Genomic DNA, 14633 nt, shown 5'->3' on the forward strand with positions numbered 1-14633 from the left:
GTGTCTGTAACAGCAACAGCGGAGGAGTGACAGCCCACCTGTTTGCCACGGAATGCCAAAAACACTCCAATAAAGGACGAGAGACAAACAGGAAGGAATTAAATTAGCGGGTTGTGCGGTGTTTGCCAATCAACCCCCCACCGCACACAAACAGATGCACAAATGTCGACAAATTAAGTTGGATTATTTCAAAGATGTCTAGCCCACCTCCCACACACGCATCTGCTTTTTAAATTTTTTTAAAATAAACGCTTAAACCTGCGTACACATGAATACCCTGGTATAAGCCCTAACCCTCGGTATTAATTAAGAGCTGTTTGCTCAATCAGTTTGTTGTAGCAGGATGTGCATGTGTGTATCTGTGGACCGCACCCGCTGTTCAAACACCTTTGTCACTACAGCAGATTTTCACATCCACTTTCACCGTGTACACACACACACACTTAATCTATGTTACCCCCGGCGTAACTTCGCGCTCAATTCCAAATTCCTGCTTGTATCTGATCCGTCTTTGTACCTACACTTTGGCTTCTTTAGTTTGTCTAGCAGCCAATATGGAAGCGTCTCCAGCGTGGGCTTTGCTTTTCAAAAGCTGCTAAATTCCTCTGAAATATGTCTCTGCAAATACGAAAGCAGCCAAAGCAGCAGCAGCATTTGCGATTTAACTGTTTATGTGAATACGAGATATGACATCATGTGAGCAGATTAAAAAAAAAAAATCTGGAGGACAGCGGATCTATTTTAAACATAACAATGTCACAATTCATTCTTCCTCTACTCGTTTCTCTGTATAGCGCAGCGACCTTTAATGAATACCGTGAGCTAAAGAGACTCGGAGCGAGGCAAAACCTATCACGGGTACGTGAGAAATTAACAATGCTTAATCAAGCGTCCCTGACTGCTGATGGAAGCTTAGGACAAAAGTAATCTTTCATTTAAGTTATTATCAGATTACTAAGCAATTTAAGGTACCCACTCAGAAATCACACTAAGCCCAATGTACGGTTTCTGTTATAGGAACTTTAAATTCACGTCCCCAACTTTTCCCATTTTTTTGTGGATTAGTTCTTAAACCAGAACTAATATGAAGAATGATGTAAAATTAAAGAATAAATGTACAGCAATACAGTTAAAAAAGGGCCTTAAATATACTCTCTTTTTTATGACACATGCATCATTAATTTCTGACATAAAAGAAAGCCATGTATTGGTGCATTGAAGCATTGTATGTCAGGTGGATCTGACACAAAAGCAATGTTACTTCAGGTTTAAAGGTACAGTATGTAATTTTAGGGATATTGTTCAACAGAAAAAATAATATTGTACTTATAAATATATACACTGATTAGTGAGCCATAATGGCTTCCAACACACTGATGCATTCTCCTAAAGTTAGATATAATACTTTCAAAATCCATAGGAGCAAGTGCTTTTGATGTTTTGATGTTGCCCAAACATCTTGAAAACAGTGGACAAGAAGGACATTGCCATCCCGTCTTCCTTCTCTCACCCCAACCAGTCACGGCAGATGGCCCCGCCCCTCCCTGAGCCTGGTTCTGCTGGAGGTTTCTTCCTGTTAAAAGGGAGTTTTTGCTTCCCACTGTCGCTAAAGTGCTTGCTCATAGGGGATCAAATGATTGTTGGGTTTTTCTCTGTATGTATTATTGTAGGGTCTACCCCTTACAATATAAATTGCCTTGAGGCGACTGTTGTTGTGATTTGGCGCTGTATAAATAAAATTGAACTGAATTAAATTGCTTAATCGGGTCTTGTCAATTCAATTCAATTTTATTTATATAGCGCCAAATCACAACAGCAGTCGCCTCAAGGTGCTTTATATTGTACAGTAGATCGCACATTAATAGATACAGCGAAAAACCCAACAATTATATGACCCCCTATGAGCAAGCCCATTGTCCAATTTGTTAATGTATATTTTCATCATCTCTGTCTCATTATATCTTTCTCCTCCTCCAACACTGCTCTCTCTCTCGTCCCTCATTTCTTCCTCACGTCATGCCTCATCTGGTAAACTAAAGTCAGGGTGCTAACAGATGAAAACATGTGCAAACATGCTTTTTTATACCCGATGTTGTTGCAATTAATCTTTGTTAGCAAATTATACATGGGACCCTCCTGTCTCCACACAGCTGATAACGAGACGGCTAAATAACAACAGCTTGTTATAAGCTAGCATTATTCCAGCTAATGTTTCAGTCTTGAGTGTCCTAAAAATCCGTCTTTCCCTCTGATAAACCATTTGATTACATTTTAACATCGTATGAGAGGTTATCTGCATTGACTTAAACAATGTTAGATCTACTTCAAAGAAGTTTTCACTACTGTCAGCTAACAGCAGTCCAATAAAGTTCAGGATGTCCTCAACAACTCGCCAGAAGTGAGCTTGACTGACTCATCGACTTGTATCGGACTCCTTTCACAGTTTTACAGCTTCCTCCAGGGTAAATAGATTTGGGCACATATTGACAGGTAAACAGCAGACTGACCGACTATATACTCTCTACAGATGAAGGGCGGCCAGAGTTGTTTTTCCCTAATCCTTGATCTTAATCCCCAATTTCCTTAGGGATTAATAAGTGGCCCCTGTAGCAAGGATTCTGCACTTGAGTAAGAAATCTGCTGACAGCTAGTGGTGAAATTTTACACACTGTACCTTTAACACATAAGGCATGTATGAGTTGCATAATACATCACAAATTTGAGACAGGATACAAGGCGTGGTGAAAAATGTGCCTTAAAAAATACTAATGCACAGTTCATCTACAGCTTGATTAAACAGCTCTTGGGTGCATGAGAAGATCTAAAGCTCTGTTCATATCTTTCACGGCTGTTTTTACCGCAACTGCTACGTTTCGATCTGTCAGTGGAAGTTTTGTTCCGTCCATTTGCACTTGTGCTTATGTGAGGCGCGGCAGTCTGTCAAAACAGGGACCCTTCAGTTTCATTTTCAAGGAGTGGACAATGTTGCAGGAGGCAAATATGGCTTGTGGGGCAGATGGTGATCAAAGATTGTGTACGTGTAGCGAAAAACCTCCTGCGTTTTCAAAGTGCTCTGCGCTGGCTGGAGATGGCAGGTTGGCACACACTTGATGCCGTTTCCACTCAGCGCTCTCCCCCTAGACGCCTCAGGGCGTTTCAGTAGAACTCTACAATAACAGTCTCACCCTGGGGGACAGATTTACAGAGCATAACCCCATGTCTAAAAGAAAAATAATCGAACAGCATGCTCCTAGTCACTCTTCAACTGACGGTTTGCCTTTGAGCTTAGAAACAAACTGTGGACCCTTTGGCAAAAAACTGCTGAGATGGACCCCCATCACCAGGGATGATCATCCACATGAAGGCCAGGTCAGGTTAAAAGTAAAATTTTAATTCTGTGGAAAAATCTTGTTCACAGTGCAAAAGGAGGTAGATGGGAAATGTCAGATCTCCTGCTCAGTATGATTTTCTTGGGGCTATCCAGACTGCACTCAGGACAGATACTAACTTTAAATCAGTTTTAATTGATTCAATGTTTTAATCTTATGGGCTTGTTTCCAAAACCTTCTGATCACACCTTGTATGTGGACAGCTGTAACTCTTTGAAAAGCACTTCTACATCTCTGGCAGCAAAGCTGAAGTTGCTGAAGGAACTACAGAATGACGCACAGCAATGAACAGATAATATTTGCTACATGAAAACTGCCAGATATGAGGCTACTTGGCAAAGACTACAGGTGTCAACAAATAACTGTCAAAGGAAACATTCTGTTTAGCTGTTTATGAATGTGAGTGTATGGTTTGTGTATACGGATGTCATTTGTGTTTGCCTCTTGCTAGCTTCACAGACACATGATCCTAAAGAGTATTTACACTGTACAGATAAGTGAAACCCACCACAGTGTATGCTGTAAGAGCTTAGAGACATTACATACATCTCAAGTGACATTTTTTTTCGAATAGAAATCCAAAGAAAAACAAAATCTTCCCAGGAGATCACTCGGTCACAGGTTTCTGTGACCAAGTGGACCACTCACTCACCCAGTCTCTGGAGACCAAATTGGCCAAAGCCTTTTCCGGTGACAACTCCCTGGTACACGTAGGAGTTGGAAGAAGAGATGTAGGACACCTGGGGAGAGAAAGGATTGGAAGACAGACGCTTAATGTGTCACATCCCAGCTTCACAAAGGAGCGTATCACCAAAGTGTCAGCAGCTGGTGCACGCAGAAAATGAAATATCACGTCAAAAAGAGCTGAGAGGCACTCGCGTGGCTGACATTTAATGTGACGGGTTTTTTTCTTTTTTTTTTCTGATCCAGAGAACAAACATACGCACACTCAGCCCCGCTGCACACATGTGAGCTTGTTACCCAAGAGGATTACACAGAGGATTCGCACCGGGGCACACTCATGTGATGTGCATCGTATGACACATACGCATGTTTGAATAAACACAGCACCACATAACCACATTTACTGTGACCTGCTTTTTTTTAATTAATTGGGAGAGAGTGTATTAGTGGTGCCTGAGGTCGGAGGATAATATGGGAGAGAAGAGTGAAAGGGGGTGGTGTGGGTCTGTGGAGTCCTGATTACCAGGCAATGATTTAACTGACATTTTAATTAAAGAGAAAACTCTTGGTGGGCCCTCCATCTCCCTAGAGTGACAAGGTTAGTGTGCTCGACATAGTTCACAATGTAGATGCGTGTGTGTATGTTGTGTAAAATCTTTTCAAGTACAACAAGAGGTGTTGTTCTGGACCAGACCCTTGCACTTACACGTCCATCTAGGGACCAGTTGTCCATTTTGAACTTGTTGACAAAGATCTCCACAGGGCCTCTGATCTGATGAACCTGCAGCACCAGCTGAGCATCCTCTCTCTTATATGTACCTGTAGAAAAGGGGTTGCAGTTATTTCGGAAAAACAGACACTCGTTTGATAAAAAGACATGACATTTGCTCTGAGCCGGCCTCTTGTTGAGTTCATGTCGACTCTTTCTTCTGTTTCTGTCCACCTGTCGTTATCTTGTGAATCCCCCGTGGGAAAATGGAACTCTTATGGATAATGGCAAGTCACCAACACTGTCTAATAAATGAATCTAAATTTAGGCTTTTAGGAAACGGGTGCAAGGTGGCGCCCTCTTGAAAATGTTTCAGTATTCTACTTTCATGTTCCCCTCTCACTAAAATGCATTTTTGAGGAGGCACAATAGACACGTGCACGTCAGAAGTTTCACCAGCATGTGGCAGGCCGCAAGCAGGCCGCGTGAAACATCAAAGGCGTGCAAAAGAAAATCCTGGAGCAGCAACATAAGTCCAAAAAAAAAAAAAATCAGACTTTTCTTCCTTGAGAGCCATTTAAAATTAACATATTTTGTCTTAAGACCTTAGTGAAACTTTTGCACTTTTGATAAACTGACTGGCTATGGCACTGTTTTGCCAAGAATTACTGCAGGTAAAAATACATTATTAAATTTTGAGACGGTTCCCAGCCTGGAGGCACGAAGCGCAGTCTACTGGCTTTAATGAATCTTTAATTTTCTCTGTATTTATATTGTGTGTTCTACACATGACATGCAGCGATAGACGTGCCATTAAACAAAACACAAAAAAAAGAAACTGTGAAGGTGCGAGAGCCCAATCGTTGCTGCTCGCTGCTGTGATTCATACAATAACTCGTATAGTAACACACAGTTGCTTAAGTTTTATTAAACAGCGTTCCCATTTCACTTTTATTCCCCTTCCAAGCGAGGCAATTTGTAATGAAAGATTATGGCCGACAATAACCAACTTTTTTTGTCACTGTCAATAAACCCCATAAAAACCTACAGTGTATGTGAAGTCAACTCAATATAACACCTCTATAATAAAGATATCTGTCAGCCGGTGCTACAGCAGGTCTTACTGATGGGTTTTTAATCGTTTAGGGACAAAACCGAGTTCTGGAAATGCGAAAGCTTTGCCTAGGCAGAGGAAAAATCTCATCAGACTTCCCATTTAAATGATGGATCTATTAAAAGATAAAATTCATAAAAACAATCTTAAACATTTTGAAAGCTAGTTAAAAAAAGGGAAATTTATAGTTTGTTGCTCAGTTTGTCTATTGAAAATATGTGAATACTATATATAAATACTAGCAGCTACAGGAGTGAAGTGTCCAGGCTGCTACTGATGAAATTTGATGATGATTGCAGCTGTGCAGTGATTATACCACTGAGAATAATATAAAATGTCTGCTGCTCTGTTACAGCAGCAATAATCCAATTCAAGCAGAGACCACACTGATTTCTTGCTTCTTGAACTCACTTGAAATTTGGATAAAAGCAAACTCAGTCGGATCTCTGATATGAGAAGCAATTTAGAAGAATTGACCCACACAGACTGTTTTTATGAGTGATGTTTATCTTTTGAAGATCTTGAGTTACTGTTGTACTCACCTGCCAGTTTAAGTTCTACTCCACTGTGGTCGATGAGTGTCCCATTAACCCGGTTGCTAAAGGGTTCAAAGGCAGTGATGCTCAACATAGCTGGTTGCTTCTTCCCGAGGTACTCGTAGGATCCCCTCCAGAGGGAGTTCTTAGCAAACACACCAACAGGAACTGAAAGACAAAGGAAGAATGAATAGTAAAAATAAGGTGTTTTATTTTGCAGAGGGGGTTTCTGCAAAATTAACCTCGTGATTACAAGTCTTTGATATTTGATACATGAGTTTTTGAGACCTCTAGATCTTCGGTTTGATTTTTTTAACCCTAAACCCTCGTATGTTTTTTGTGCCCCCATAGCGAGGAAGTATTGTAATTGCTTCCGTTTCTGTGTTTGACTGTCTCTCTGTTTGTCAGCAGCCTTGAGTCCACAGTTTTCATGTTATTTTTGAATGTGTGACGGTAGATACCAATAAGAACTCAAGCTGATTTAATTTTGGTGAAAATCAAGTCAAGGTTAAGTTTACACCACATGTGAAAATCTGTTAAATAGCTATATTACCCACAATTTGTAATGGATGGACTACACAACAATTTGCTAGGCCTTGGTGAACATGAGTACCTAGGCTGGCGTTTTAACTTGACCTTTGCTGTTAGCACCCAAGGTCAAAGCTTGAAAAAAAAATTCAAGAAACCATATCAGGTAATATATCATATTGAGAGAGCTATACATCGAACTTCAGGGAGATTTGCGCTCTCTGAGTACTAAACAATAATTTGCACAAAAATCCTGGATGTAGCAAAAATATTGCAAATTGATATTTAAATTCTGTCTTTTAAAGAATTCATCAGAAGGTTCAATAAACAAATGTTTGGAATGTACAGACAGATTTCCCATGACAGTTCAGGACACGATTCGCAGTTCCTGCACAATTCAGCAGAAAACGTCAGACTACGAAATCAGCTTAAAGGTAGAACTAATCACTGAAGTCAGGTACGTATTGTAGATAACAAGGTTTCACACGACATTTTTTTTTGTTATAGACTTTATTTGAGCACATTTAGGAGTTTAAGTATGGTAATCTTACATCCCAGGAGTGCCTTTCTTACCTGGGTGCTTGGAGGACGGCTCCTGCACTGGCACCACCGGGCCCCTACCACTTGGGCGAATATCAGCTAAAGAGAGCACAACACACAATATTAACAGAAGAAAACAATAAACCTGAGTATCCTGTAAACAGGTACAGTGTGGGCCTCAAGAAGTGACAAAAGAAGATCTCATTTCTACTTTCACCACAACAGCTCGAAGGTAATTGCAGTAGAAGGATGTCACCATCAGCACTTCCTGTCTACTAGTGATGGGATTTCCGGCTCTTTTTAGAGATCCGGCTCTTTCGGTTCGGCTCACTAAAAAGAGCCGGCTCTTTCGGCTCCGAACCGGCTCTTCAGGTTGTTTTGTTGCTTTAATTAATTTATTATTAACAATAATATAAAATTATGCACAAAAGGAATTACTAACGTAAAAACAAGTGGTTTTATTTATATATGTTTATATATAAATATATGCGGTGGCCCCTAGAGACAAAACACGTACAAACTCCAAAACACATTTCTAGCATGAACTGAACTTCCAAAGCAGAGCTACTAGATCACTTAAATTACACAATTGAAAGCATGTGTGTATTGTTTGTATATTTATACACAGGCACTCATATATATATTCAAATAATTTAAAAAAAAGTTCATTTACCTGTTATTACCACACACCAAATCCGGTCGTTGGTACTTGCTGGCTTGTGTAGCCACAAGATAACAAAGGCTCAACACTGCGCCCAGCATCCTGGAGCACTTCTGTTGTCTTTTGTACGTGTTTTGAGTTTTTATGTGCTTCTGAGTTTTTATATGCTTCTGAGTTTTTACGTGCTTCGGAGTTTGTACGTGTTTTTACGTGTTTTTGGAGTTTTTACGTGTTTTGGAGTTTGTACGTGTTTTTACGTGTTTTGGAGTTTGTACATGCTTCAGAGTTCGTACGTGATTTGAAGTTTGTATGTGCTTTGTCTCTAGGGGCCACCGTAAATATACTTTTATTTATTCACTCCACATAAAATGTAATAAATAAATCATATAATACAAAAATCAACTATTCACATTTCAAGTTTTAACTATTTAAATTTTCAGCTTTTTCCTTTCACAAATTTAAAGTGAAAAGAACACAAAACACTGCAAACCACAACACAATTAAATATAAATTATAATATGAAAACTAAAAGAACATGCATATTCTCTGTCATATGGACCTGCATGAATAAACTTTCTCAATCCTTTATCATCTGCAACCGAAAATAGTTGTGGATGATTACTATACCTTTCTAATGTTGTTGTCCCTGCCTCTCTTTCTCTCTCTCTGGCTCTGTTCCTGTGCTACTGAGTGTAACTACCGCCCCTCCCCCCTCTGCCCAGCGTAAAGCACAAGGCTCGCGTGCAGAGTGAAGCGGAAAAAAAGTGCGAGAGAGAGGCTGAGAGAAAAAAAAAAACAAAACAAAAAACCCCACGTGACGGCTCGCGATAAGGAGCCGGCTCGCGATAAGGAGCCGGCTCGCGTCGTTCACGTCAAAGAGTCGGCTCTAAGAGCCATTTCGTTCGCGAACGACCCATCACTACTGTCTATGCCTAATAACCCCTGTGGTGGCCAGAGTGAGGGCTGCCTGTGATAGGACTTGAGTCATGTGTCAAAAAGCAGCTCAAGTATCCCTGCGGCGTGAGAGACACGGTTTCACAGCTTCAGCGGAAGTGCTTTAATAATGCCTTACTGCTCACAGGGGGCCGCGGGAATACATCACAGTAGTAAACATACACCCACGCAGGTAAACAGAGCGGAGAGGGCTTTACTCGCAACCGCAAACAAAGACAGGTATACTGATGGTAGTTTATGAGGACAAAAAAAATCACCTCGGATAAACGCATACAGACACAAGGAAACATGCACATCACACACACACTCCCACTGCCTTGTACTTTATTAGCTGCCAGTCTTTTGAGCTGCCCTTCCATCACTTCACCCACAGGCGCTGTTAATATCCTGTATGTGCTAAGGCTCTCTCTTTTTTGCCTTCACACTTAATGGCATGGCCTTAAAAACACCCATCAGCCTATATATTTCAGCAGAAGCCCCGACATGGAATCTATCACGTGGATATCCCCAACTCTAGTGCAGCTTTCTCTTTCAGCTATTAGCATTTCTCTACACTACATAATCGTATGTCGATTACTCTTTTTTTGGCCCCTCCATATGTATTTAAGTCAATGGGGGTATCTTAATGGCAGTCTATTTGTCTGCTAGACCTTTTTAACACTACTTCACCATTTATAAGAGCTACTTCTGCTAACCTAATCAATGGGAAGCATTGGCCTAATCAAGTTTTGCACCCTTGCTAATGATACGAAGCTTACGCGTTTGTGCGTGCTTCTGTAGGTAATTCCATGCAGTCTAATTGCGTGATGGATGGGCCACCCTACCCTGGCATGTGTCTGAGAATAAGCGAGCGTTAACAAAGCAATTCATCAGGATTAGCTGAATCTGCGGTTTTCCCAAATTCTTTATCTGCCTCAATAATCCTTATAAATACACATTATGGAGTTGTGCATGACAAATACAGGGTGTTTTAAGTGTCTAATACACGTAGCTATGTAAATGTTGAAAGTGGATGGCCATGTGCACACATTTTTAGTCTTACAGCGATTACATTGTTTAGCCATGTGAGTGAAATTTAGCATCAGAAAAAACAGCAAAGCAGGTGCATGAGCTTTTTGAGTGTCGAGCACGTCTTCGCGTTCCCTCATGGCTCGAATGTAACAATGTTTATACCTGCACACAGAGGCGGTTTCCCTGACCAGCTACCGTCGGACCTGCACGTCCTGTGCTCTGATCCTCCAGCCAAGTAGAAGCCGGGCTGACATGTATAGATCAGTGTGTAGCCCAGGGATGGCAGTTCAATGGCTCTCACATCAGACTGGGCTGGCAGCTCTGGCTGGCTGCAATGGTGGGCTGCAGAGAGAGGGAGGAGGATTAAAGAGACCAAAAAAGAAAAGAAAATAGTAAAGAAAGGGGACAAGAAAAGGATGAAAAGATGAGCGAGATCAGGAATCAGATGAGAGATAGTCAAGAAATAAAGGAAAAGTTTATACAGCAGAAGAGAAAACGTGACAAGGGGTTAAGACAGAAGTATGTGGGAGATATTGGCCTCAGCTTGTTATTAGATTGTGTTCTTACCAATGCACTCAGGTTGAAAGCCACTCCAAGTGAGGTTTGGTAGGCAGGTGCGAGAAATCGAGCCCTGCAGTAAGTAGCCCTTTCTGCAGCTGAAGAACACCGTACTGCCGATCTGTAAATGAAAATGCATTAAAAAAAAAAAAGAATAAAAATCCAAATAACACCTCAGTTTTTACTGAAGTGGAGCTGCAACTTTGCTATTACACTTGCCGTTGTCGGGTTACTAATCACATTAACAGTGCATTACAGCGTGTCGCTCGAAGTACACCCAAAACCAGAACAACGAAAATAAAGCAGCTGTAGGGGATTCAGCTGCCATTTATTGTATTGCTTATTTATTTCATCATTTCCCTAAGCCATCTGGGCCCTTGTCACTCAACTCTGTACAGAAAATAACAAATGAGTACAGACAAAGAAAACATTCTCAATATGGTATCAGAAGAAAGACAGATGTGGGCTGAGTGGTGCTGTAACATCAATATTGCAGTAGCCATTAAGTCATGCTTCCTGTTTGCTCCTGCAAAATAAGTATTAAAGGAGGGAAGTGTACAATATGAACGGCATTAAGGTAAAAGAAAAAACACATTTTGGGGGTTTCATCACATTTTTAATATATGGAAATCAATTTCTGGAGTGACCACATATTCTCACCTGGTAGCCCTGGCTGTTGTTCTGATTTCCAAAGAGAGGCGTGCCAGAATCTCCACAGGTAGTGTGACTGGGATCTGAAATACGCCCCCCCACACACACACATACAAACACACATACACACACACACACACACACACACACACACACACACACACAAAAATGCTTTGATAACTATACTAACTATTCCCGCAATACAGAAGGTCCTCTAAACATACAGTACTGTGCAAAAGTTTCAGATTCTCATGCATCACATAGTGCCGTTATTACTGATGGAGGTAGTAGTACAGCTTGCAGAGGAAACATTTTATTGTATTTAGGTGGCTTTGTGAGTTTATGTCAGCTGAAATGAATAATAACAGTAGCACTTTATAGTTACTTAATGGAGAATATTACTGAAGGAATGAAGCCCATTACTTAATGTTAATCAACTGTTTTTCAATGTGTCTGTCATTTTACTTTTCTGTTCACAAGAACATAAACATTCTCAAACAACTTTATTTTAGCTTATGGAAATAAGATAAGCTATAGTATAGTTATAGTTTAAAGAATAAAGAGATAAAGACAAGGAATGAACGGAACTTTTGTACGAGGTTTCAAAGAGATTTTAAACAGTTTTTTGTGAAGTCATCTTGTTTTCTGTACGGTGAACAAAGCCACAAAAAGGAAGACTCTGCTGTGAACCAAGGTTTTGCGAGAGGCAGAATAAAGCAGCAGCCATACAGTAACACACAGTAAGTAAAATGACATTCATATTTTTTATAGACTGAATCTCACTAAATCTTAGTTTAATCTTTCCAACATGACACATCTGGTTAAACAAAGTCCAGAAATTGACTGCGGCCTTAAGAAATTCCTGTTTACTAGCAGCAGGGTCAAAGGTTTGCATGTGTGCATATTTTAAAGTATCCAAACACCACAACAACCTCCAGGGCTGGAAACATTTATTTTATTTATTTAATCTTTAATCTGTTCCTGACTTTCTGAATGCCTTTAACAACAACCCCCTCATGGCTTTAGCACTGCACACCATCGCAAGGATAGAGTTTGCATCAATTAGTGAAATAAATCAAATTCAATAAGAAATGTTGTAAATTCTATCAATAAGGACCCTGACCCTGTCAGAACTACAGCAATTAACTGAGTCCATACTTGCTTGGAAAATGATTCAATAAATTCTTGTACTGGCTTTAAATAACTCCACAAGTTAATTCTGACTCGTGGAGTTAAGCAGCTATTTAGCTAGGTCTAATGGTTTTGCCTGTTTCCCGTTTTACTTCTTGGCGGAAAATAGCAACCGGAACTAAAAAGTGAGCCGAAAGCAGTAATCAGACCAGCCAAAGAGAAGCTTCTGTCAGGTTCAAGCTTATTTTTATATTGTTATATAGAGGCACTGATTTCTGTGCTGTTTTAGGATTATGGACATACCCAATAGGCTCAAATCATAAACAATCATGCTTACCTATGCAAGACGGCTGCGTGCCACTCCAGGTGCCATCATACTGGCAGTATCTCCGCGATGAGCCGACCAGGACGAGTGGCGGGTCGCAGAAGAAGGAGACGGAGGAGAGATAGGTGAAACCGCTGTCCTCCCTTCTCCCCTGTGTTGGCATTCCCGGGTCTCCACAAAAAACAGCTGTAAAGATGGAAGCAGAGAGATGATGTGACCGACTGCACGTTTTTCATTTTAAATCGATATTCTTCTGAGGACACACACTACACTATACGTGGGTAAAACAATGTCAGAGACAAATCATGACATGCCACTTACGGAAGCACTGTGGTTTCTCTCCACTCCAGTTGCCGTTGCCTTGGCATGTTAACACAGTGGGTAGGGACAGCTGGTAACCTTGGTTGCAGGAGTAGCTTATGCTGGAGCCCCAGGTGAAGTCTGTCCCAACAACCTGTCCATTAGGGATGGTGGGTGGTGGACCACATACAATTGCTGCAAGGAAACAAGGGTGCATTAGAGGACTTTTATGTTTTCTGTCGGTTTCAGTGTTTTAATGCAAAAACTGATAGAGGCAAAAAAAAAAGGCTAATCATTCTGTAACCCAAAAATACAATCAGGTCAATGTATACAACTCTACCTTTACAGAGAGGTTTGGTGCCATTCCAGGTGCGGGTCTTGGTGCAGATGAGAGAGGAGGCCCGATCGGCATCCATGGTGAAACCAGGGGAGCACTGGAACGTGACCGTGTGGTTGTAGGTGAAATCACTCCCAAATCTCACCCCGTTAGCTGGCACTCCGGGATCGCCGCAGTTGATAACTGGAAAAACATAAAGGTACTAAAAAATAGATTCAGCTTGCTACCCTGTTGTGTTTGAGATATTTGACAATTTGATTATTTGCAGTGAAAAGAGCAAACACAAACAAGTTAATAAATGTATATTTAGAGTGACAATAGACCGAGGCTTATAATTAATGAGGTGCTATAGGCACTTGATCCAAGTAGTTTACCCCCAAACTTTGTGTAAAACACAAACTGAAAATTTCTGATGTTATTGAATGGACCATTAACCCTCTGTTAACTTATAAACAACCTCTTTTAGATAACACTGGGTTTATGGCACACGAGAGCTATGCAACTATCACAGCTCTCTTCTTGTAGTTTGTTTCCTATTTTGAGTTTTTAGGATGCAGACACAAAATCTTGTGTTGAGTATCCGTCTGTGGTCGCTCCCTATAGTTCCAAAATGAACCACATTTCTCCTTTATTGTACTTTTTACATCCTGCAGGGAAAACAGCATGATTGAGTAACAACAGAGAGAATTCCACAGTGTGACTCAGAAGCCTTGCTGCTCAGCTCTGCTGTAAATATCAAAGAAGGAAAATCCAGGCCATATGACAACTTGAGCTTAGATGCCTTGGGACAAAAAGGCACTGCAAAATGTGTACATGCATGTTTCAGCAATATTCAATACAGGGTGAGGGAGCTGGTCCTCTTGGAAGTGGAGTGGCTCCTCTTTTCCCGGCAAAGCCTGGCTGGCAAGATTCTACCTGGAACCACAATACCTTTCCAGGACTGTCATCTCTTTAACAACACACACAGAACTGACGCGCACTGAGATCATTCCCCTCTTCCATAATATAATAACGATGCAAGTATAAATTTCATCTACAAAATCCAGTGTCATTGCCACATCTTCCCGTTCCTGTAGCCATCTTTGTCAAGCATGGCCTTGACATAGAGTTTTTCCTTCAAATCAATAGAAATCATTCAGCCAGAATTGCTTCGCCTCACATGTGCCTCCCTCTCTGCCTCCAGGTGCCCTTCCAAAGAGCTTCAA

At 40.9% G+C, this 14633-nt stretch overlaps 1 protein-coding gene across 3 annotated transcripts in view; it reads right to left on the reverse strand.

Moving 5' to 3' along the window:
* Window positions 1-14633, reverse strand: part of csmd2 (CUB and Sushi multiple domains 2) — a 288003-nt gene that overhangs the window by 7223 nt on the left and 266147 nt on the right. For all 3 annotated transcript variants that reach the window (XM_085261294.1, XM_085261295.1, XM_085261293.1), the window contains 10 exons: window positions 13432-13611; window positions 13113-13286; window positions 12804-12977; window positions 11345-11418; window positions 10694-10805; window positions 10289-10468; window positions 7534-7599; window positions 6439-6600; window positions 4780-4892; window positions 4042-4129 (listed from right to left, as the gene is read on the reverse strand). In XM_085261294.1, the coding sequence (XP_085117420.1) occupies window positions 4042-4129; window positions 4780-4892; window positions 6439-6600; window positions 7534-7599; window positions 10289-10468; window positions 10694-10805; window positions 11345-11418; window positions 12804-12977; window positions 13113-13286; window positions 13432-13611 (1323 nt within the window). The remainder of the gene's footprint in view (window positions 1-4041; window positions 4130-4779; window positions 4893-6438; window positions 6601-7533; window positions 7600-10288; window positions 10469-10693; window positions 10806-11344; window positions 11419-12803; window positions 12978-13112; window positions 13287-13431; window positions 13612-14633) is intronic.

This window comes from Mchenga conophoros, linkage group LG22 (assembly GCF_057382185.1).
Source record: "Mchenga conophoros isolate Kocher_MC1m ecotype Shallow Benthic linkage group LG22, M_conophoros_male_GT1.1, whole genome shotgun sequence".
In the NCBI taxonomy this organism is placed as follows: domain Eukaryota; kingdom Metazoa; phylum Chordata; class Actinopteri; order Cichliformes; family Cichlidae; genus Mchenga; species Mchenga conophoros.